The following is a 21728-nucleotide window of genomic DNA, read 5'->3' as shown; positions in this document are numbered from 1 at the left end:
TGAACAAAAAAACGCGAAAATGATAAAAGCCAGGTTGCCGATAACTCGCTAAAGTGCTTGATACGTCTTAAACCTGAATGGAAAGTCAATGGCATGAATTGACTAGTGGTAAACAAAACTCATCAAAGTAACGTTTATACACGGTGTTTTTAGAATCTGTTAACTAAAGTAAGAAGAACTAGAAAAAAAATTAAGATAAATTAGTCAAAGTAGAGGTCGTACCCGGATTCGAACCGGGGTTGTTCGGATCAAAACCGAAAGTGATAACCACTACACTATACAACCAATTTGCGGGTCTTTAAAATTGTTAGTTAAATAAGTATATGTTATGAAGTCAATAACTTTAATTAGTGTATGATAGTACCAACCAATTAATTCAAGTTATATGATTAAGAGCTTAAATATAGACGGCAGTTCAATTTGCTTTTAGACGTGTTTCATTTATCTCAACAGCTCTGTTATTCGACATTATTCCATCAATCACAGTTTTCTTGCATGATATTACTATTTCGCACCCAAAATTTCAAGAAAGCAAAGAAGATAGATTTACAAAAGTCCTAACGGTAAGAATTAGACATCTTTGAAGTAATCTCAACATAAAAGGGCTAGCTCTTAGGATTATAAAAAAAAAATGAGAAAAGGGATAAAAAATACATACAGAAGTATCACTTGCTAGTTGAATACAATATACTTTATTAACTGGAGTAAATGTTTTTCAATGGGTTTTAAATCTTTGTACGAATTCTTCGTGAAATGTAACCCACCTTTCAATCCATTCCTTTCCAGGAGGTAAGAAAGTGGTTCTTACATGAAGGGTTCCCGGAACTTGGCCAAACCCACTTCCTGGAACGGAACAAATACCCGTCTTCTCTAAAAGTTCCAAGCAGTAAAACTCATCAACTGAGGTCTTTGTGAATTCCGCCAATTTAAATATTTCCGGGTATTTGTCCTTTGTGAAGTGTAACCTAGGAAATAAATACATTGCACCCATGGGTTTATTACAGCTAACGTCAGTCATTTTACAGAAAGCATTATAAAGTAAATCAGCCCTAGTGCGCAAGGATTCTTGGATGTGACTTACTTCCCGATGATAAGTTCCATAAGACGGATCCCCCTTTTTGGGAGGATTAACCATAAGCTCCATGAGGACTTGTCCCGAGACTACGGAACACAAATTGATCGAGGCCAATTTAAATAAAATGTTCTTAATGTCATGCTTGAAACCGAAAAGTTCCATGAAGCCTCCTCTTTGACCACATTCTCCGCTAACTCCCTTTGAGATAGAATGGAGAGATGCCAACTGAACATCCTTATATTTTTCATGGTCGTTTTCAAGTAGCTCGCATAGAACCTTTTTGAATGACAAGAATTCTCCTTTGAAAATGTTGACTTGATAAACTTCATCAGCAATTAAAACAATACCATAGTCAGCTGCAATGTTTATTACTTCAACGATTTCCTTTTTCGATAAGATAGAACCCGTAGGATTACCTGGATTAATGATGACCAATGAGTTAATGTGAGGAGTTCCATCTGCAATGCTCTTTTCAAGCAAGCCCCTTATCTGTTCTGGGTCAGTCGACCAATTGTTCTCTTCATTTAAGTAATACCCTACAGGTTTGGAATCATTTAATGCAATGGAGGCAGTGTACAAAGGATATTGGGGGATAGGAATTAGGAATGCCGAATCCTTATTGCTTGCCAAGATCTGAAGCAAATACAGGACAGCTGAAGAGGCTCCACTAGTGAGAAAAATATCCTTCGGATCAGAGGGATACCCATCTCTTTTGCTGATAAAATCTGCAACTGATTTCCTAATGTACTCTACCCCTTGGGAATTAGAGTACGCACCAGCTGATTTGATCGCTTCAATTAATATTTTAGCTCTCTCAATAACGTCCGAGGGATAGATAATGTTAGCTTCTGGCGTATTTAAAATATCTGGATACTGAACGATAGATAGCACCTGCCTGTACCAAGTTAAGGGTTTCTGGTCCAACTGCTGAGGATTTCCAATATTAGCTTGAACTATTTTGTCGAATGGGAGTGTATGTTTTTTTCCTGAATGAAGAAGAGCATCAAGCTCATCAGCTCTGATTGGAATACTCCCTCTGACAGCATATTTTGCAGCAACAGTATTTTGGTTAATATCTGAAAGTTTCAAATACTTTCCTTCTGATTTTTTACTCCTATATCTCAATTGAAATACTACCAGAGACACCTTTCGAGATAATATTGATCTAGAATACGACTCCAACGTCTTTGTTGGATACACCCATTGCATTAAAGAAATCATCATGGGATTCTTAGGGATTCAAAGCGATTTCTTGATCTTTGACTAGATTTTCAGCTCTGTTGAAATTATGTAGTCTATATAATTTTTAGTATTGCACACTGAAAGCTTATGCGACAACGAATTGAATCGCCAAGTTAGGAAAGTCAAATCCACAACCGTTGGATGGTAAAATAAATATTTCATAGATAAGGTAACCTTAATTAGTACCGAAATATAAGCTGTCGATAAATCTATTTCTGAAGTGCCAATCTGTATCCAAAAACTTTTCTTGGTTATACCAAGGATATATTTTACAAGTTTCTCCAGAACTAAGTTTCCCTAGTACAAGTTTAACATGAGGAAAGACATTGAGAATCCGTTTCAAACCAATCTCGGTAGATAAATACGAACAGACTACCATATCTTCTTCCTTAGCCCCATGATCAATTAAGACTTGGATTGCCATTATTGCAGCCGCACCACTGATGATCTGAGCATCAAAGAGAAACACCTTTTTAGAGATTAAGTCCTTAGGTAGCGAGTCCGTATGTAATTGTGGTTCTCCTGTCAATGAGTCCGATTGAATCAAGAGTTTTCCAATTGAAATTTCAGGAAATGTCTTTTTAATTGCGTTCATAAAACAATCACCCGATCGGATGACGTTGACAGCGATAATTTCGTCATCTTGACACACGCCGTGAAAAACTTCCTGAGTTGGCGTCAATATTTCTTTCTTCTTGAAGTTAGTCAAAAATTCTAAAGCGCCTTCAATAATTAGGATCGCAATCCTATCGAAGTAGAAAATGAAGTCAGCTCTTTCTGAGCGTTTATTGAATAAAATGGAATTAATTCCGCGAGTATGATTTGTTTCCGGTAAAAGCTTTATGTTTCTGAATTGCTGAACTTTAAATTCTTGTCTTAAACCCAATTCTTTTAAGTTTTTCAAATGGGCATAACTTTTGATCAGCAACTGCTTCTGAATGTGCTTGATCATAAGATTTATCGCTATTTGATTATCCATTCCTCTTGGAATAACTAAGTTTGCTTTCAGCATAGTTGGACTCACGTATCTAACTGCATTAGGTTTCACAAATGTCTCCCACTGCTTCAAGGCTCCCGGCAAGTCCCTGCCTCTATAAAGAATATCTCTTGTAAGTCTTCTGGCAAGGCAGACGTCTAGTGCAGTGTCGATGTATATCTTTATATCCATTAAATCTAGTAACCTCGAGTCATACAATGCATAAATCCCTTCAATAATAATTACATTAGCTCCATAAATAGTTGTTGTCTTGCTGGTACGATTATGATGTTCAAACGAATAAACAGGAATTTCAGTCTTTTCTCCTCTTTTTAAAGACTTGACTGTATTTACTAAAAGATCTAAGTCTAGAGAAGTCGGCATGTCAAAGTCATATTCGTTTTTAAATGCAATTTCTCTCTCCTTCTTGTTCAATGGCTTATAGAAATTATCAAAAGACAAAAGCACAGTCCATGGTTGGTTCAACTCTTGAATGATTCTTTGAGAAACTGAAGTCTTTCCGGACCCAGAATTGCCAGCTACACCAATAATGTAAGGTTCACTCCAAGGGGGGATGTAAGATGATCGCTGTAATGGAGTTGTGGGCTTGCTTGGTCTTTCTCCAGATTGAGATCTCAAAAAAGGAGATCCGCTTTTTATTTTAGCTTTTTCCATAGTTTTCTTCGCTCTAGGTGACTTCAAGTTAGAACTATTCTCTGCCATTTTGAAGTGCCCCTGAGCGGCTTCAGAAGGTCCAAAATCAATATCTAATCTGATTTAATGGAAATATTGTATATTATACGCAAATTTATTTTTTTTTTCAGGTTATCTCTGCGCCATATAAATTTTGATAAGAACTAAACTTTTGTACAAGTTATGAGTGAGTTCATACTTACAGGTAAAGGAGGGAGAAGAAAGAGATATGAAGATAGCGAGTGGGAAGATGTAAATGGACCCTCGGGCACCACACTGCAAATAGAAGGAGAGGAAGAGAAAAAAGGGCAAGGCACACTGCCAAAACTTGAAAGGCAAGAAGATTCTCTGAAGATTAATAAAGACAACGGCTCGGAGTCAAGAGACTTTAAGACACTTCGAGATATTTCAAGAAGGGAATACTTGAAGAATCGACTGGAGTCAAAACTTGAGCAATTATCGGAGGAAATTTTGGCATATGAGCTGTCTTTGAAACAATTATCAAAAGAAGATAAAAAAAGCTACCAAGAAAAGCTCAAAATATACAATGCTATTAAAGAGCGAAATGATGTCATGGAAGCAGATTTATATACTTATCAGCCTCCAACAGATTATATGACGGCTGATGGAAAATTGGATAGGAAAAGAAAACTGGAATTATTGATATCAAAAGCACGAGTATATGAAGATGGGAGGACGAAAAAAAACAAATATGAGACTCAGTGGGAAGCAGAGCAAATGGAAAAGGCGAAGCAACTACAGCTTAGGACTGACGAAATAAAATTTGGTGATCAGAAGCAATACGAGTTTGTTTTTGATGAAGATCAGTTTCTCGATTTTGACGAAGATGAGGCGTTAGAAGGAGATGAAAATCATGGACCACCAGGTGTAGTACAGAAAAATATGACAAGCGTAAAGCAACTGCTTCCGGTCTTCAGTTATAGACGAGAGTTTCTAGATGCTGTAAGAGATAATCAGGTACTTATAGTGGTTGGAGAAACTGGATCGGGAAAAACAACTCAGTTACCACAATATTTATTTGAAGAAGGCTATACGAAGGGGAATAATTCCACGAGCCTACAAATAGCATGTACCCAACCTCGAAGAGTCGCGGCTACTTCCGTGGCAACGAGAGTTGCCGAAGAAATGAATGTAAAACTTGGTGAAGAAGTTGGCTACACGATTAGGTTTGAGGATAAGTCAAGCGAGAAAACAATCATTCGTTACTTGACGGATGGAATGTTGCTACGAGAATTTTTGGCAGATCCCGAATTGTTAAAATATAGTGCCATCATGATCGATGAAGCGCATGAAAGGACTCTTTCAACTGAAATACTCTTGAGCTTACTTAAAGACATAATGAAACTGAGAAAAGATTTGAAATTGATTGTCGCATCTGCCACTATAAATGCAAAGAGCTTCTCTGAATTCTTCAATAATGCCCCTGTTTTTAATATCCCGGGAAGACGGTTTCCAGTTGATATTCACTATACTAAAAATCCAGAAGCGAATTATATTCAAGCTGCAATAACTACGATCTTCCAGATCCATACCACTCAAGATATAAATGGAGATATTTTGGTGTTTCTTACAGGTCAAGACGAAATTGAGACAATAGAAGAGAGCTTGAACGAGTCCATAAGTATGCTTGGGTCTTCGATCCAGCCAATGGAAATATGTCCCCTCTACGCCAATCTTCCTCCAGAGTTACAGTCAGCAGTATTTAAGCCAACAGCGCCAAACACTCGCAAAGTAGTCTTGGCAACTAACATTGCTGAGACGTCGATCACGATAGATGGAATCAAGTTTGTGATCGATCCAGGGTACGTTAAGCAAAATGTTTTCAATGCTTCAACAGGGATGGAAAGTTTAGTTGTGGTGCCTTGTTCCAGAGCTTCAGCAAACCAAAGAGCTGGTAGAGCTGGAAGAGTAGGACCCGGAAAATGCTTTCGGCTCTACACAAAATGGTCCTTTTATAATGAAATCGAGGCAAATTCAACGCCAGAAATATTGAGGACAAACCTCACTACTACCATATTGCTCTTACTTTCTTTGGGTATAAACGATTTGGTGAATTTTGATTTTATGGATCGGCCAAGCCCAAACGCTTTAATGAGATCCTTAGAGTTGCTATACTCTTTAGGAGCCTTGAACTCAAAAGGACAATTGACTAAGCTTGGCAGAACCATAGCAGAATTCCCTATTGATGCAATGTTAGCGAAATGCCTAATTTTTGCAGCAAGATACAATGTAGTAGAAGAAATACTTTCGATTATTTCGATGGTAAGTGAGAGCTCAAATTTATTTTATAGACCCAAAGATAAGAAGGAGCAAGCAGATAAAAAGAAGGAATACTTTAACCAACCCGAAGGTGATCAATTAACTCTATTAAATATTTGGGAACAATGGGAAGAGAGCGGATTCTCGAAACAGTGGTGTGAAGATAATTTTATTCAGTATAAGACAATGAAAAGGACAAAAGCTGTGAGAGAACAGTTGAAGCACCAGTGTAATAGGCATGGGGTTGAATCGTTTGATGGTGAAGAGAAATTAAAAGATTACGAGTCTAAGACAGTTGCAATACAAAAAGTTATAGTGTCAGGCTACTTTTCTCATATCTGTCGCTTATCGAAAATGGGCGACAGCTATATCAATTTAAAGAGAAAGCAAACAGTGTATATACATCCATCTTCATCGTTGTATTCAGTCAAGCCTCCGCCTAAACTTGTTCTTTATCACGAACTAGTTCTTACAAGTAAAGAGTTTATGAGAAATTGCATGATCGTCGATGACAAGTGGGTATCTGAATTTGGAGCTCATTACTACAGCAAGAGTGAATTGGAAAGCATATCTTCCAAAAGAGGTGTAAGTAAGCTTAAAGTATAAGTTTATTTTAATATATAATAAGTTATTTAACGATAGACGTTTCCTAATGTAATAGATTTGACAACTGTATAATCCTCAATTCCATATAATGATCCTTCCCTTCCAAAACCGCTCTCTTTAACGCCGCCAAATGGCATAGCGGCATCGGTGAAGAGACCAGTATTTACGCTCACCATTCCACTTTCTAAAAATTCACTCAAATACCAGATATTATTGATATTTTCCGAAAAGATGTATGATGCTAATCCGAAAGGAGAATCATTACACCATTCAATAACTTCCTCAGACGTTTCAAATTTGCTCAAAGCCGCCAAAGGTCCAAATGTTTCCTCAGAGGTCACTTTCATATCTTGACTCACATTTCTTAAAACTGTTGGGGAGTAGAAATGTTTACCAAGTTTTGGCAATCTTCCCCCTGCTATTAGAACCTCTGCCCCCTTGTCGGTTGCATCCTTGGTATGATCTTCAACCTTCTTTATTGAATTTTCATTAATCAAACAACCATGAGTAACTCCTTCTTCAAATCCATTGCCAATTTTAAATTTCTTAACTTCCTCGACAAATCTTTTACAAAACTTATCATAGATTCCGCTTTGAATATAGATTCTATTAGCACAAACGCATGTTTGACCTAAGGACCTAAATTTAGACGCAATTGAATGCGTGACCGCGAGGTCTAAGTCAGCATCGTTAAACACAATTATAGGGGCATTACCACCCAACTCCATGGAAAGCTTCTTTAAAGTAGACAGGGATTGTTTCATAAGCAATTTCCCAACCCTAGTTGAGCCAGTGAATGAGACCTTTTTTATTAAGGGTGACTCGCAGAATTTCAATCCACACATGGGTGTATTCTCTGTGGATGTCAATACGACATTAAACACGCCCTTGGGGAATCCTGCTTTATCAGCCAAATAAGCTAACGCCAAAGAACTTAATGGAGTTTGACCATCTGGTTTCAAAATACAAGTACATCCGACTGCCAAAGCAGGGGCGGCCTTCCTTGCACCCATAGCAGAAGGGAAATTGAATGGGCACAAAAGACCACATACTCCCACAGGCTGCTTGTAAGTTAAAACTTTATTATTTTGGTTTGAAGGTTGAATCGTATGTCCGTAAATACGCTTCGCTTCTTCGGAGAACCATTCAAAGTATGAGGCCGCATACTTTACCTCTCCTAATGCATCCGATAAACATTTTCCATTTTCCCATGTAATAATTTTTGCCAAGTCATCTGCATTTTCAATCATGAGTTCGTATAGTCTTCTCAACCACTTGGCTCTTTCATAGGGACTAGTCTTTTTATAAGATTTGAAAGCCTCATAGGTAACCTTGATAGCATCTTCAATTTCTTCCTCTGTTTGATCTGGCAATTCTATGATTTCTTTCTCAGTAGCTGGATCGTATACTTTGAAGGTGTTACGGGATTTGGATTCGATCCATTGACCGTTCACAAAAGGCTTTGCTTTAAACAAATCCTTGTTCTTGAATTCTGGTTGAGCCATTCTTTTAAGTTTCACACCAAGTTTCACACCAATCGTCTTAATTGATGTATTTGATCTTTTGCTGTGGATAGCTATTCTGATCAAGTTATACTCCGAGTGAAAAACGATAGCGGATATCCAAATCAGGAAAGCAAGCCGCCATCCTTGACACCAATATAATCGAACTGATATTATTTATTATACTAAACGTCTACTAAACGCTAAAACAAACAATAATCTGTCTCAGAGCAATCTTTGTCAATTGTTCTAATTTTTTATTAATTAATGAGTCATTCTCACAAATATATGGTTTTCTTTTTATGATTAATACGAAAACTGTATTACGACAAATACTAATCAAGTGCAGCGCACTCACTTTACCTTAAAGTAGTTAAACCAAAGGTGCGGCTTTTTTGATGAGACGTACAATCGCGTTTAGACGTATGTAGAAATAGCCGATATTAGCATATGGGAGCTTCATGTTTCACGTTACTAAGCATGTGCAGGTTACGGGTAGTTGAAGCTAAAAAAAGTTTCAAAATGCCGAAATTTCACGGAGCAAGCATTAAATCCGTCCCTGAAAACTGCTAATGGGAGGGGGGTGGCGATTACGCTTGCGCTTAGTTATATGCGGCGACAAGAAATTTACCTATTCCCGGCCGTAAATTAGCACAAAGGTATAAGAACCAAATGAAACACATATAACAAGGTCTGATGGCTCAATTCAAATTGTATAAAGTTTTATTGGTATGATTTTAACATTGCCGTGCCCTAAAGCTTTTGACTTTATTAATCCGAAAGTAATGAAACCGTTACCAGGATTTTCAGCTTTGGTAAGAAGGACAAAAAAGCTGAATGCAGACGTTTCTGAGGAGCAGCGGCTGAACATTCTGAGGGCTCAATCTGGTAGTGAGAAGACGCGAAAAAGACCACAATCGAACCATATAGTGAATCGAAGTCTAGCAAAGAAAGAGACATTCGTGGAGTCATCGAAGATACTAGCAATGGATTCTAGAATTCCAAGGAAAGACTCAAAAGTTTCACCTGTTTACTCTAGAAGTCCTGTTGGTAGCGTAAATAGTGCGACAATAACCAACAATCTAATGCAACCAGGAAGCACTATTGATATAAGCTATAAATTTGATGATGGCTCTGAATCTATATTTACTCACGACAGCGTACTTGTGGAAGATATTCCACAAGGTAATGATGCAGAAGTTAGCAAGAAATCTGTTAGGTTCTTTTAGTTTTGAGGCATGCGGCGTTACATTAATGAGATGCCTGAAACAGTGCAACTGCGCGCATTTTTAATAGAAGTTCAAAAAAGCTCTCCAGCTAGCATAGTAGCAGGATTTATAAAACGGAAAGGTAATGATTCAGTAGTTTTTTAATTTATGATGTGTACATAGCAGATTCATTAATCACACTTATTTAATAATTTATATGATAATTCAAATCGGCATATTTTTACAAGATGAACTGTACAATAGAGACTTTAGTTCAAGTTTTGATGACGGATATTAATTGACATCTTGGAAGAGTCGAAAGTGCAGTAAATAAGCCAAGAATATGAAGCATTGCCCATTTTGAGCTTTTGGCACTATTTGGTCGTATCTAATAACTTTCCATCGACTTGGTCGCAAATAAGGTGCAACCGCACTGAATTTCCTTAAATGGACAGATTTAATCCAACGGAACTTTTAGATAAATAGGACCCATTTTATTCAGCAAGCTCTTTGACGCCTGGCGAACGGGAACTGAGCTACCATGAGGAAAATTCTTGTATTACTAAACTCAATAGCGGGACTTTGCTATAGAGTTGAACCAAACTTTCTCGATCACACGGTATTGATAGACGATGCGAAGAGTAGTGAGCTCTCTTTCATAGACTCCATTTTTGGAGAACTCGTCAATGATGAAAAATCTCTCCGTTATAAGAAAGCTTTGTTAGCTTCAGGAGATAAGTCACTTTATTCTGAAAAGAGTTCTGAAGCTAACTTAGAGGAACTTTTCAACCAAATGCAAGAGTCGGACCTTGGGACTTTTTCTGAAATTTTGCAAGAGTATCATATCAACAATGAATTGAACCAAGAGCAGAGGTATTTTGACAAGGCACACGAAGGTTTCAAGAGATATAAAAGTCAAATAAACTATCCGGATAAGGATGATACTAGTGATATGTCGGATAGTGCTGCTTCCTTGTTTGGCGGAATTGTAAGCTTTGCACATTTTCCTTATTTCAATTGCTTTAATCCTAAATATTACGACAAGGAGATTGACATAGCCATTGTTGGTGCACCATTTGATACCGGTACCTCGTACCGTCCAGGGGCAAGATTTGGTCCCAATGCTATCAGATCGGGCTCTAAGAGATTAGGATTAGGAAGTACTCCAGTGAGAGGGAATACCAAGGACTCACCGTTATATGGTTTAGATCCCTACGATACCAAATCTCATAATTTGACCCTTATAGATTGCGGAGATGTTCCGATGACGCCGTTCGATAACAGAATTGCGTTGAATCAGCTTTACAGAGGAATTAGATCTATCTACAACCATCCCTCGAGGAATGCCGCAAAATTCCCAAAAATTATAACCTTGGGAGGAGACCACACAATCACTCTCTTGACAATTAAAGCAGCTTATGAAAGATATGGGAAAATCACTGTTTTACATTTTGACTCTCATATTGATACTTGGGACCCTAAAGTTCTCGGTGGAGGTATCACACACTATATGTCATTGAATCATGGTACATTTTTACACTATGCGAGTGAACAAGGATATCTTACGGAAAGCAATTTTCATATTGGATTAAGGGCTCCATACATTTCTCCCAGTTATGACAAAAAGCATGATATCGACTGCGGCTTCCATGTAATAAGTGCAAGAGATTTAGATAATTTTGGCAGGGACGAAATAATCAAAAGGATCAAGGAAACAGTTGGAGATGGCCCATTGTATATTTCCGTTGATATAGATGTTCTTGATCCAGCTAATGCCCCTGGAACGGGTACCATGGAGATTGGCGGTTTCACTGGAAGAGAACTTTTGAGTTTACTCGACGGATTGAGTGGCGTCAACTTGATAGGTGCGGATGTTGTAGAAGTTAGTCCACCCTACGATTCAAATAGCGAGATCACAAGCTTGGCAGCCACAGCAGTAATTGACTCATTTTTAGGCTTACTCGTTGTAAATGAGATTTCGTAGGCTTTATATTGACCTAAATACTTAAAATGCTTAAATGCAGCATTAAATGTGCGCCTTTCCTAATTTGTATTATGTTCGCTTTTAACCGTTCTTATTCATTTTGAACTCACAAAAGAACTTATATATTCAAGTTTTCAATATCTTCCGAACCATATGTGTATGAAGAATCCCAGGACAACGGATAAAATGAAGTCTATACCAGTTTCACAGATTCCAAGCTCATCCATGAGTTCCTTCATAGACAACTCGAATGTTGGGCAAGTTGAATATACAAAGAATGAAGGAGAGGACGAACCTTACAAAAATAAACCTGGCATAAAGGCTATAGGAGTATATTTCGGCAACGACGCCGCTACAGCATATCTGGATGATGGATCCGCACGTTTATTAGTCAAATCGCAGCCCGTTTATGGGTCTGAACTACCACCCCCCGTGACATACTCACCTAGAAGTTCTAGGTTAAGGCCACTAGTTCTTTCTATGGGAGTGATAATATTTGCTCTAGTGGTAGTAATATTATACCTATTGAACGCTTGCAAAACGACTTCGTCACACGTTTAAACTCTTTTCACTCATAGTGTTTTCTAATACTTTCTGCTCCCGGATCATATTGAGGCTTACTAACCTGATTTTCCTAAACATATGAACAACATACGTCTGATACAAAATGACTACATGAGCTTACATTTAAAACTTAAAAGCTTCGTAGTTAATCTAATATGCATATTTAAGATTTGTAGTCACTAATGGCATGTCGCATAAATATACATACTACGCTACACGACAAACAGTTTTTGATGTGTCTCTTACACCCCCCTATCTCTACGGCATTTAATATGTAAAGATGGGGTTTCATCAGTGGGCTAAATCTACCTATTGAAGAGTCTCCGCCAGATCGTCTTGCCTGAGGTCTAGATGCGGAAAGGGATGAAACACAAAAAAGGAATTCTGCCCAAACGCGAATTTTACATCTTTTTTTCAAAATACACGAAGAGTGATTTACCGCAGATTGTAAGACGAGAAAGTAAAAATCTTTGAAAACGACGAACAGGATATATTGTGCTAAACAAGTCCTAAAGTTAAGAAATAAGCTAAGATATAGGATTTAGAACCCTAGGACATTCGTTAACGGTAGAAAGTGGTTAAAGATCAGAGGAATAGAAGCTGAAATATAGACTGTAACCGTCAAGATTCAAGGCGGTCAGGATTTCAGAACTTTTTTATTCGTTTGAAATCTAATCTAAGTCACTCGTTGTTTCTTGTTACACTCGTTTTTGTATAAGATCATAGCTTTAAGGGACAAGATACGTTCATTCAAAGGTCAAAGTGTATAGTTCAGATGAGGGGCCTTATTTCAATACTATTCGTATTATCATTCTGCGCTTCTGTGATAAGATCGGAAGACGTGGGATGTTTTAGCTCTATCAGCGGTATTAAACTGCTGAGCTCAGCACAGTATCAATCTTCAGGAAAATGTATGCAAACATGTTCAGATTACCCATACTTTGCTTTACGTAATGGTGATATGTGCTACTGTTTAAGTTCGAAACCGACTTCAAATGAGGTCTCAAGTTCACAGTGTAATGTTGGTTGTGATGGTTATGGCCAGGAGGATTGTGGTGGAAGCAGCGCGTATCGAGTGGTTGTTGGTTTGGGATCTTCAGATTCCTCTTCTGAAGATTCTTCTTATAGTCTGACAGACCAATCTTACGCTTCTTCTACTGACAACGACGTAGCGTCATCAACTGAGGCGTCTACTTCTACGGACTCTTCAGCTTCTACTAGTGCTCCTGAGTCAACGACATCAGACTCGCTGGTATCAAACACCGTAATTACAAGCACCAAGTCATCTAAAGGGTCTATCATATATAAAACTGTCACTACCGATGCCGCTCACTCGTCTGGCTCCAAACTGTCGACGACTTCACATTCTACAACATCTAAGTCGTCGGCTACGTCGACTAAAGCAGCATCAACTTCATCATCGGAGTCATCATCATCGTCAAAAAAGGAGAGCAAAAGTAAAGTTGGACCAATCGTAGGAGGTGTAGTTGGTGGCATAGGTGGTGTTATTTTAGTGGCTATCGCTGTATTTTTCATCATAAAGAAAAGAAGACAAGATGACGAGGACGACGAAGAGGAATTCTACGATAAGTCATCAGGACTTGGAAGAGGAGGGACTAACAAATCTAGGTATGGAAATTCGCCATTGGATAGACCCGTTTCCAATCCTTTTACACACCCTTCAGATGCGACAGTTGCTGCAGGTGGTGGTGGTTCTGCTGGATTAGTAGATCCAAGATTAAATCCCATGATGATGGGACGGCGAAGATTAAGTGATGGATCTTTAGCTGACGAGGCGGATTATTCAAGAAAAATTTTACAAGTTGCAAATCCTGATTCTTAGTTTGCTTTTGTCCTTTTTAATTTCATAAATGCTACTGATTTTTTCTTCTTACAAGCCATTGATATTCTAGAGTGTCAAAATCAACACACTCAAGTTTTCTGGTTGACATGATTACTTTCCAAAAAATAATCAATTACATAACGAAACCTTTATTTCTTGGCTTTCCATGTCTATGACATTGACATTATATAGTTTTTATATCCTTCTAATATAGTATTATAACGGTGTTTGATTTTCGAGGTCTTTTGTGTAATATACCCCTTCAGGACGAACCGTGCTTGCCCGAGATACCTCTTAGATTAAAGATTATTATATATTGCCCACAAATGTAATCACATTGAATAATATTGCCGTGAAGTTTCATCTAAGAAAGAAGAATTGATCAGGCAATATGACGAAATCTTTACCAGCTTATGAGAGAGCATTGCATGAACAGTTCAAGAGTATATATGACGAATTATCTGATTTGAAGAATAATCGAAGCCACTACATTAACTCAAAGCAAGTATATCAAATATATGATAAATTCTTGAACATAGTACATGAATTAACTTTGACAAGGAAAGACGAAGAGTTGAAGGGTATAACTTTGTCTTTACCTAATACGAATGACTTACTTATTGATGATACATGGCAGTTGTTATCTTTATGCTTTGTAACTTGCGGATTAATAAAGTTCGCCCCTGCAACTTATAGCTCTTTGGCAACTGTGAGTAAACTATTGGAGCATTTAAAGGAATGCCAAGTATATACAATGGATGATTTGAGACCTATTAAATCACGGTTAGAAGAGATAAAGGATATTATTTCAAATTCGGGATCGGATGACGATGGGGAGAGCAATGTCCACAAACTGGAAGAGAGTCTTTTACTAATGAATAAGTTGAATAAGTGTCAGAGTTTGTATAAGGATCTAGAAAAAAACTTTGAAAACGTTCCATCTGATTTGGTACCCATCTACATGGAGTTGATATCATTGAGAAAAAGCCTCTTAAATTATTTAACCGACCCGACCATCAACTCACCAAATAGTCAATTCCCCAAACGGCTCGAAGAAATAAGAGCGAAAATCAAGACTATAGGGTCGAAGAGGGACGAAGAAGGTAAATTTGTTAGTAAAATAGGTACCGAGGAACAGCTTAGATCTACTCAAGTTGTACTTAATGGTCTTTTCGACGATTGCAATTATTTGATACGAGATTTGTCCATCCAAAAAGATACTGACAATTTGTCTGATCTCTTTGATTCGATGGCATTGAAAGATCACGGTCAAGCAACAACTATACAGAATTTCAAAAGGCTATATGAGCAGTTAATTGATTTAAAACTCAAACTTGAAAACCTTTTAGTCACAAGGAGATGGACAATGAGAGAGACTGACTTATACAATTACCAAAAACTATTAAAGCAAATTGATGATGAGAGGATCGCTTTAATTAAAGACATTGATCCCAACAACAAGGACATTAAAAGACTCCAAATATTAATTTTATATCTTCTCAGAAGATGCTATGGATTAATTTACAAACTTCTAGAAAGCTCAGAGCCTGTCAGTGAATCTTTGCAACCCATCCATAATCAATTATCCACAGTTCGTAGGTGTCTCTTGGAACTCAAAAGAATTGATGGTCTAAATAATTTACGAGATTTATACCCATTCCAGTTCAAATTAGCCTCATTGGATAATCTCAGAAAGGATGGTAAATTCATAGTTAATAATCAGATTCCTGAGGGACAGGCGACATTAAATGCTCTTCTTGCAGAGTGCTTTGATATTATCCATGAATTAAAAATTGAATTAGAAGAAAAGGAAGAAGAGAGACAAAAGTCTCCTGAAAAGCAAGACTCTGGTGATGGAACTGACTCAGAAGACATTAATTCTGATGACGAAGTGGAGCTTAAAAGAAACAGATATGCGGGCCTTAATGAGGCAGATTATGATCAAGCATCTGAATCTGAGTCTGATTATGACGATGACTCATGCTTGAGTGATTCAGAATACGAAGGTAATGACTACTATTAATGTCATTTATATTAACTCTTTTCTTCTTTACGTCTGTGTAAATAGCATCTTAGTAGAATATATTAGTATATATGCATTGCACATGTAACAGAAAAGTTGATTCTCACGTGCGGGTAACCTGAGTATAATATTTCTCTGAAGTAACAGAGCAGAAAACTGCCACCCCTTCTTAAAGCGCCATCGTCAAAAAAAACGTAAAAGAAGCTGATTAATTACTATCCAGAACTCGGAGAAGGGTCAGTTAAATTATCAAGATAAAGAATTCATTTGGGTTTCTTTTTGAGAACAAGAACTTTTTTTTTAAAAGAATAGAGTAACCGCCAACTAATTATTTGTTCATACAAATCTGTATTAGAGGTTATTCTTTTTCTTGAAACTAACGTCTGCCGAATCAGCAGCGTGGAAATATTCACTAATTTTAAATAACTAATCTTGAGATTTATTTGGACTGGACTGAAATAATAAAAGTGACCAACTAATGTCAGCAGGTTTTGAGTGGGGCGTAACTCATCAAACAGAACTAAGCAACGAGGTGGCCACGATTACACTGAATGAAGGGATAACCATTCCCTCTCGTTCTTCATTAAACATAAAGGCGATGCATAATAACCACAACCTTATCAATTCACAAAGTTTGGGGAGGAAGAGGAAGCACTTCGAAGATGATATGAGAGTACATAAACCTTCAAACATGTCCTCCAGAAAGATACAATCACCTATTTCAGGAAGGACTAAAAAGTCGAAAACCCCTAAAATTTTAGGACAACCTTTACCTTTGAACAGATTAGTGGAAGTTCTAGATCACAAATCTTTACAAAATTTGTTACATAACTTGATACAGATTCACCCTGAAGTTTCCGGGACTGTCGACAAACTATGCCCCAAACCAACAATGTCAAGCTCACTTGCACTACTTAAAGAAAAATTTGACAACATAATTAGCCACTTACCATACAAATGTGACATAGAGAGTGATTATTCTTATCTTAGGGTTAAAGGATACTTGAATGAGTTTCTCAATTACCTTTCAGATTTCATTTTGAATTACTTACCACCAAATGAGACTAATATAGTAAAATCCTTGACTTTCATGGATCTGGTGACTGGTATGATTCATAAATTACCTAATTTTTCTAATACTGAATTTCAATATACCAAATCAATGGCCTATGACCAGTTGTCTAATACTTGGCTAATCGCTTTGAGCCAAAATAAACAATGCTTAGATGATCAGTCTGTTGGAGAGAATGGTTCAGAAACTGATATTTCAACCAGCTTAGTTAAAATTCTCAATGAATTGGAAATTGAGGAAAAGTTACATAAACATAATGACCTCTCAATGGGAAGATTCAATGTTGCTCTCGATTTTGTTAAGTCTGAGATGGAAAATTTTGAAGTTCTTAATCGTACTTTAATCAACAATGGTCAAAGCCTGATTAACGATCTCATCACAATTGACTATTCCAAATTTTCTATTGCAGCCAAAACATCTCATTAGTCATACTACATGTTTGTATATGTCTTTATGATTCTCTTATATATAAGATTGCATTTTAATTCATAATCCATTTTAAGACAATTTTTTTTTTCTGAGTCTGTTAATTTGTGGCTCTTTGTAACAAAAACTTTGGAAATGATCAGTAACAAAGATGGGCGCTTCGATCACTGATATTAAGTTTATCAACTCTTGCATACAATGGCTAAGCGAGTTTCCAAACAGTCCCATATCGGCAACTTCAACTGTTTCAGATTTGGGCAAGCCAACAAATGTCTTTAAGTTGTTAAAAGTTCTCTTGAATGAGGAAGATTTTGCAGTCGAATTAATCGATGAGGATTTCGATGAAGAAATAGAAGTAACTACTACTGCTAAACACTTGGAGATACCCCTTGCACTTGAGAGACAGATTAGTAATATAGAGAAAATTTTAAGGAATCATTTAGGTAATTTAGAGTCTAAGTCTGCATTGGGAAAGTTCAAGAAATCTGAAGTCATTTTGGGACAAATAAATTTTTTTAAAATTGTTATTTACAGAGATTTAAAGTCGGTGGCATCCCTTTGTGAATTACTTGTAAAGATCGGCACTTTTTCATCTAAACTTTCCACTTTTGGGCTTACTTCAATTCAATTTTTAAGCGACAGCGATAAAATGTCTTTTCAAGAATATTTTGGGACAAACTTAAATGATCTTATAAGTCTCGAAGATGACTTAGATAAAGAATTAGAGGAATCTGAGTTGGAACAGAAAATAAAGGAGCTTGAAAAGGAAAAAGATTTGGAGTTGATAAATGAATCAAACAAGTTCAACTTAGAGAAGATCAATTTCTTGAAAATTATAGACACCTTAAAAGAGGAAAATAAAGCTCTAAAGAAGTCTCATGACTCGACAACAGAAAGCGATGTTGAGAATTCAAGTATTTCTTACATTGACGAAGAGTACATAAATTCCATTGCTTGGGAGAATAGTCTCTTTGAAAAAGTAGTTTATAAGTTATTAATGCAGTAAAAAGATTCATAATATAAATGCAACGCTTTTACTCAAATCTGGACAATGCAGAGCCGAGTAAATCTTTCTCCTCTGGCTTTCCATTTAACTCATTCAATCTTCTTTGTCTTGCTTCTTTCTCAAGCTTCAAGTTCTTCTCAATTTTCATTTTCCTTTGATCAATAACATTTTGACGCTTTTTCCTCAAATGTTTTCTCAAGGAAGAGTTTGAACCTTTGACCTCCGGTCGAATTTCCATTTTGTTGCCATTCTGTCCATCAGATAACTCATTGATTTCGTTCAGCTTCAACCGTATACTGTTAGCATTCTTATTGACAGTGCCTATGACGTTAGGATCAAGTGAGATCGTATCTGGCGATAACTTATTAAGTAATGATTTGACTTCCTGTTCTTGTCTTTGCTTCGCTGTTTCATAAGGGTTAATTTCCAAAGAATCGTAGTTGGCCTCACCAGAGCCAGGGATAATCAACGAAGAAAACCCTTTTTGATGACCGACTCCAATAATATCTTCGAATGGCAAGAACTTCAACTTCTCAACCCTCGAACTGGGTATCAAATGGTTCATATACGGATCTGATTGCTTTGCTTTTAGCACATCTTTCCACACGGTCACATGTGGTCCCCATCCAACTGACAATAATCCGTTATCAGAGAAATCCAACGAAGATGCGGGGGTAGGGGAATAGTAATTATCAACTTCTTTAAATTTTCTTATGTCCATTATCTTTATAGATTTATCAGCTCCAGCCACGGCCATATATCTTCCTTCTCTATCAATGGCTAAATCTCTGATTGGACCTCTGCATGACTGTATCTTTGCCAAGGGCGTAGACATATTTGGTGCCCATAACGAGACTGTCCCATTACCATGACCTAGATGCATAACAGCGTTCCAAGGATTTTTCTTCATAGCTTGAGTGGGACCCATTTTGGTCCTTAATTCACTTACTAACTCTCCAGTAGACACATCATGATACTTCAAGAAACCGGTATTTCCTGCACTCACCAAAAGGAAATGATAGGGCAAGAAGTCTAATAATATGGAGTCTATATGCTGCTTTAGTCTATGAAGCTCAGCGCCAGTCTTGTCATATATGAATGTATATTTCTTTTGAGCACAAGCAAAGTACTGATCATTATGCAAATATGTGACTGCGTGCACTGTTTCATTCAAGAAGAGCTCGCAGTTTAAGCCTCCAGTTCTCCAGTCTACAGAAGCGACGTGTCCCTTCTGACCTCCTATTAAGAGATTGCGGCCATTTCGCGAATAGTTCATCGTATAAGGGCCATAATCAGGTAAGCTCAATGAAAACTTCTTATTAGATGTACCTATATCCACAGCATCTTGTATTTCACCCTGCTTGAATTTGAAAGTTTTTTCCATTGGACTATCTGCCTCCAAGAATCCTGCTTCCTCTTGCAACAATATTTCCGTCCTGGCAGCCGATTTGACAGCATCTTTATACTGTTTGTCAACCTTCTTCAACCCTGCATTTAGCTTTTTATCTTTACTGTACTTCCCTTTCGTACCCTTCTGCCGCCTTTGATACTTGTCGGAGTCTAAGATCCTGGAAGAGCCTTTATTCCCAAGATTTGACATATTTTGCAATTTCGCTTCCATTCTACGTGAGTTAAAGAATATTTATCAGTATCTAAAATTTTTCAGGCATCGAGATGCACCAGACTGCACATAACATTAGAGTATGTTTTTATCGGTTTTTTCAACAAACCGATACAAATTTATCGAATGTGGGAACAGTTTTAAAAGGTATCTGTGTTTTATCAAAATAACTCACTCAACGTTGGAATGAGGCAATTTTTTGGATGGATTCAAAGGGCTTCTTTCAAGAATTTTGAGAGAAAATTGAGTCCTAAAATACCTTTGCTCCAAAGCGCCGTCATTCCCAGACTGATTCTTGCGATAGCTGGAATTACAGGTGTTGCTGTTGGTGCATATTACGTGAAGGACTCTCGTTCTGCAATTCATGAATATGTGTTCTGTCCTTTAATTAGGGTATTCACTGATGCAGAAGAAGGACATAAGTTGGGAATTCGTTTATTGAAACTGGGACTCGCACCAAGGCTACCTGAAGATGCGGATGAAAAGACGGATATTCTTGCAGTCAACGTTTTTGGACAAACTTTGAGGACACCTATCGGCTTAGCAGCTGGTTTGGATAAAGATGCAGAAGCAATTGATGGACTATTCGACACTGGATTCTCATACGTTGAAATAGGATCGGTCACACCAGAACCTCAACCTGGAAACCCCACACCACGTTTTTTCAGGTTACCCAAAGACAATGCAGTGATTAATAGATATGGATTTAATTCAATTGGGCATTTTGCAGTCATCAGTAATCTTAAACTTAGGCTTGCAAATCTCACTAATAAATTTTATTCTAGAAATTCATTTGATTTACTACCTTCAGCAAATTCCTTCAGAGATGGCAAGTTATTGGCAATCAATTTAGGTAAAAATAAATACGGTGACGAGATCGAAGACTACGTAAAGGGAGTGCAGCGCCTCGGACCATATGCTGATGTGTTGGTCATTAATGTGTCTTCCCCCAATACTCCAGGACTTCGGAATTTACAGGATGAACTGAAGTTGGCGTCATTATTAAGTGCCGTGGTTGCAGAAAGAAACTTGCTTACTACGAACTTATTAGGAAAAAAGCCGCCTATTCTTGTCAAAGTTGCTCCTGACCTTGATGAATCAGAGATATCATCTATCGTGAAGTCTGCAAAGCAGACCAAGATCGACGGAATCATAGTCTCTAACACCACAGTCCAACGTCCCATTTCTCACATGCTCACAAAGGACGCGAATCTAATCAACCAAGTAGGAGGTCTCTCAGGTGAGCCTTTAAAACCTTTATCCTTGAAGGCCTTGCGTACTTTTAGGAAGTATACAAAAGGTACTGACATTGTTTTGGTTGGCTGCGGCGGTATATCTTCGGGAAAAGATGCCTTGGATTTTGGCAAGGCAGGTGCCAACTTCATCGAGTTATACACTGCTTTTGCCTACAAGGGTCCAGGTTTACCAAGCAAAATTAGAGATGAGCTTGTATCTGAGTTGAAGAAAGAAGGCAAGACTTGGACTGAGATTATCGGCCAAGACGATAAATAATACACCCTTTTATACAGGATATTATTTTTTTATTGATTAAAAGTATAAACAAAAGTAGAAACGTATATTTTTTTACTGCTCACCAACATTTATAA

At 37.4% G+C, this 21728-nt stretch overlaps 13 protein-coding genes across 13 annotated transcripts; 9 read left to right on the top strand and 4 right to left on the bottom strand.

The window, feature by feature from the left end:
• Positions 1 to 715: 715 nt before the first annotated feature.
• On the bottom strand, positions 716 to 2299 carry ALT1 (alanine transaminase; the record flags this gene model as incomplete). Its single annotated transcript, XM_062952464.1, has 1 exon — positions 716 to 2299. The coding sequence occupies one exon, from the start codon at positions 2297 to 2299 to the stop codon at positions 716 to 718; it is 1584 nt and encodes a 527-aa protein (XP_062809364.1).
• A 193-nt stretch (positions 2300 to 2492) lies between these two features.
• URK1 (uridine kinase) lies at positions 2493 to 4016 on the bottom strand (the record flags this gene model as incomplete). The annotated part of the gene is made up of 1 exon (XM_062952463.1): positions 2493 to 4016. One exon carries the CDS (start codon positions 4014 to 4016, stop codon positions 2493 to 2495), a length of 1524 nt encoding a protein of 507 aa, XP_062809363.1.
• Positions 4017 to 4169: 153 nt separating this feature from the next.
• PRCAT00002589001 (DEAH-box RNA-dependent ATPase) lies at positions 4170 to 6872 on the top strand (the record flags this gene model as incomplete). The annotated part of the gene is made up of 1 exon (XM_062952462.1): positions 4170 to 6872. The coding sequence occupies one exon, from the start codon at positions 4170 to 4172 to the stop codon at positions 6870 to 6872; it is 2703 nt and encodes a 900-aa protein (XP_062809362.1).
• Positions 6873 to 6898: 26 nt separating this feature from the next.
• On the bottom strand, positions 6899 to 8377 carry PRCAT00002588001 (succinate-semialdehyde dehydrogenase (NAD(P)(+)); the record flags this gene model as incomplete). Its single annotated transcript, XM_062952461.1, has 1 exon — positions 6899 to 8377. One exon carries the CDS (start codon positions 8375 to 8377, stop codon positions 6899 to 6901), a length of 1479 nt encoding a protein of 492 aa, XP_062809361.1.
• Positions 8378 to 9105: 728 nt separating this feature from the next.
• PRCAT00002587001 (uncharacterized protein) lies at positions 9106 to 9603 on the top strand (the record flags this gene model as incomplete). The annotated part of the gene is made up of 1 exon (XM_062952460.1): positions 9106 to 9603. One exon carries the CDS (start codon positions 9106 to 9108, stop codon positions 9601 to 9603), a length of 498 nt encoding a protein of 165 aa, XP_062809360.1.
• Positions 9604 to 10123: 520 nt separating this feature from the next.
• On the top strand, positions 10124 to 11566 carry AFP99 (Afp99p; the record flags this gene model as incomplete). The annotated part of the gene is made up of 1 exon (XM_062952459.1): positions 10124 to 11566. One exon carries the CDS (start codon positions 10124 to 10126, stop codon positions 11564 to 11566), a length of 1443 nt encoding a protein of 480 aa, XP_062809359.1.
• Positions 11567 to 11719: 153 nt separating this feature from the next.
• On the top strand, positions 11720 to 12127 carry PRCAT00002585001 (uncharacterized protein; the record flags this gene model as incomplete). Its single annotated transcript, XM_062952458.1, has 1 exon — positions 11720 to 12127. One exon carries the CDS (start codon positions 11720 to 11722, stop codon positions 12125 to 12127), a length of 408 nt encoding a protein of 135 aa, XP_062809358.1.
• A 778-nt stretch (positions 12128 to 12905) lies between these two features.
• Positions 12906 to 13973, top strand: WSC1 (Wsc1p; the record flags this gene model as incomplete). The annotated part of the gene is made up of 1 exon (XM_062952457.1): positions 12906 to 13973. The coding sequence occupies one exon, from the start codon at positions 12906 to 12908 to the stop codon at positions 13971 to 13973; it is 1068 nt and encodes a 355-aa protein (XP_062809357.1).
• A 391-nt stretch (positions 13974 to 14364) lies between these two features.
• On the top strand, positions 14365 to 15996 carry PRCAT00002583001 (uncharacterized protein; the record flags this gene model as incomplete). The annotated part of the gene is made up of 1 exon (XM_062952456.1): positions 14365 to 15996. The coding sequence occupies one exon, from the start codon at positions 14365 to 14367 to the stop codon at positions 15994 to 15996; it is 1632 nt and encodes a 543-aa protein (XP_062809356.1).
• A 478-nt stretch (positions 15997 to 16474) lies between these two features.
• Positions 16475 to 17494, top strand: PRCAT00002582001 (uncharacterized protein; the record flags this gene model as incomplete). Its single annotated transcript, XM_062952453.1, has 1 exon — positions 16475 to 17494. One exon carries the CDS (start codon positions 16475 to 16477, stop codon positions 17492 to 17494), a length of 1020 nt encoding a protein of 339 aa, XP_062809355.1.
• Positions 17495 to 17645: 151 nt separating this feature from the next.
• On the top strand, positions 17646 to 18500 carry PRCAT00002581001 (uncharacterized protein; the record flags this gene model as incomplete). Its single annotated transcript, XM_062952452.1, has 1 exon — positions 17646 to 18500. One exon carries the CDS (start codon positions 17646 to 17648, stop codon positions 18498 to 18500), a length of 855 nt encoding a protein of 284 aa, XP_062809354.1.
• A 28-nt stretch (positions 18501 to 18528) lies between these two features.
• On the bottom strand, positions 18529 to 20100 carry PRCAT00002580001 (uncharacterized protein; the record flags this gene model as incomplete). Its single annotated transcript, XM_062952451.1, has 1 exon — positions 18529 to 20100. One exon carries the CDS (start codon positions 20098 to 20100, stop codon positions 18529 to 18531), a length of 1572 nt encoding a protein of 523 aa, XP_062809353.1.
• Positions 20101 to 20307: 207 nt separating this feature from the next.
• Positions 20308 to 21633, top strand: URA1 (dihydroorotate dehydrogenase; the record flags this gene model as incomplete). Its single annotated transcript, XM_062952450.1, has 1 exon — positions 20308 to 21633. The coding sequence occupies one exon, from the start codon at positions 20308 to 20310 to the stop codon at positions 21631 to 21633; it is 1326 nt and encodes a 441-aa protein (XP_062809352.1).
• Between the last annotated feature and the right edge of the window lie 95 nt (positions 21634 to 21728).

Source organism: Priceomyces carsonii, assembly GCF_900007245.1.
Source record: "Priceomyces carsonii strain CBS4050 genome assembly, scaffold: Debaryomyces_carsonii_scaffold_3, whole genome shotgun sequence".
NCBI classification, from domain to species: Eukaryota; Fungi; Ascomycota; class Pichiomycetes; order Serinales; family Debaryomycetaceae; genus Priceomyces; species Priceomyces carsonii.
The sequence above is the reverse complement of the archived record's forward strand: the minus strand, read 5'-3'. Positions and strand labels throughout refer to the sequence as shown.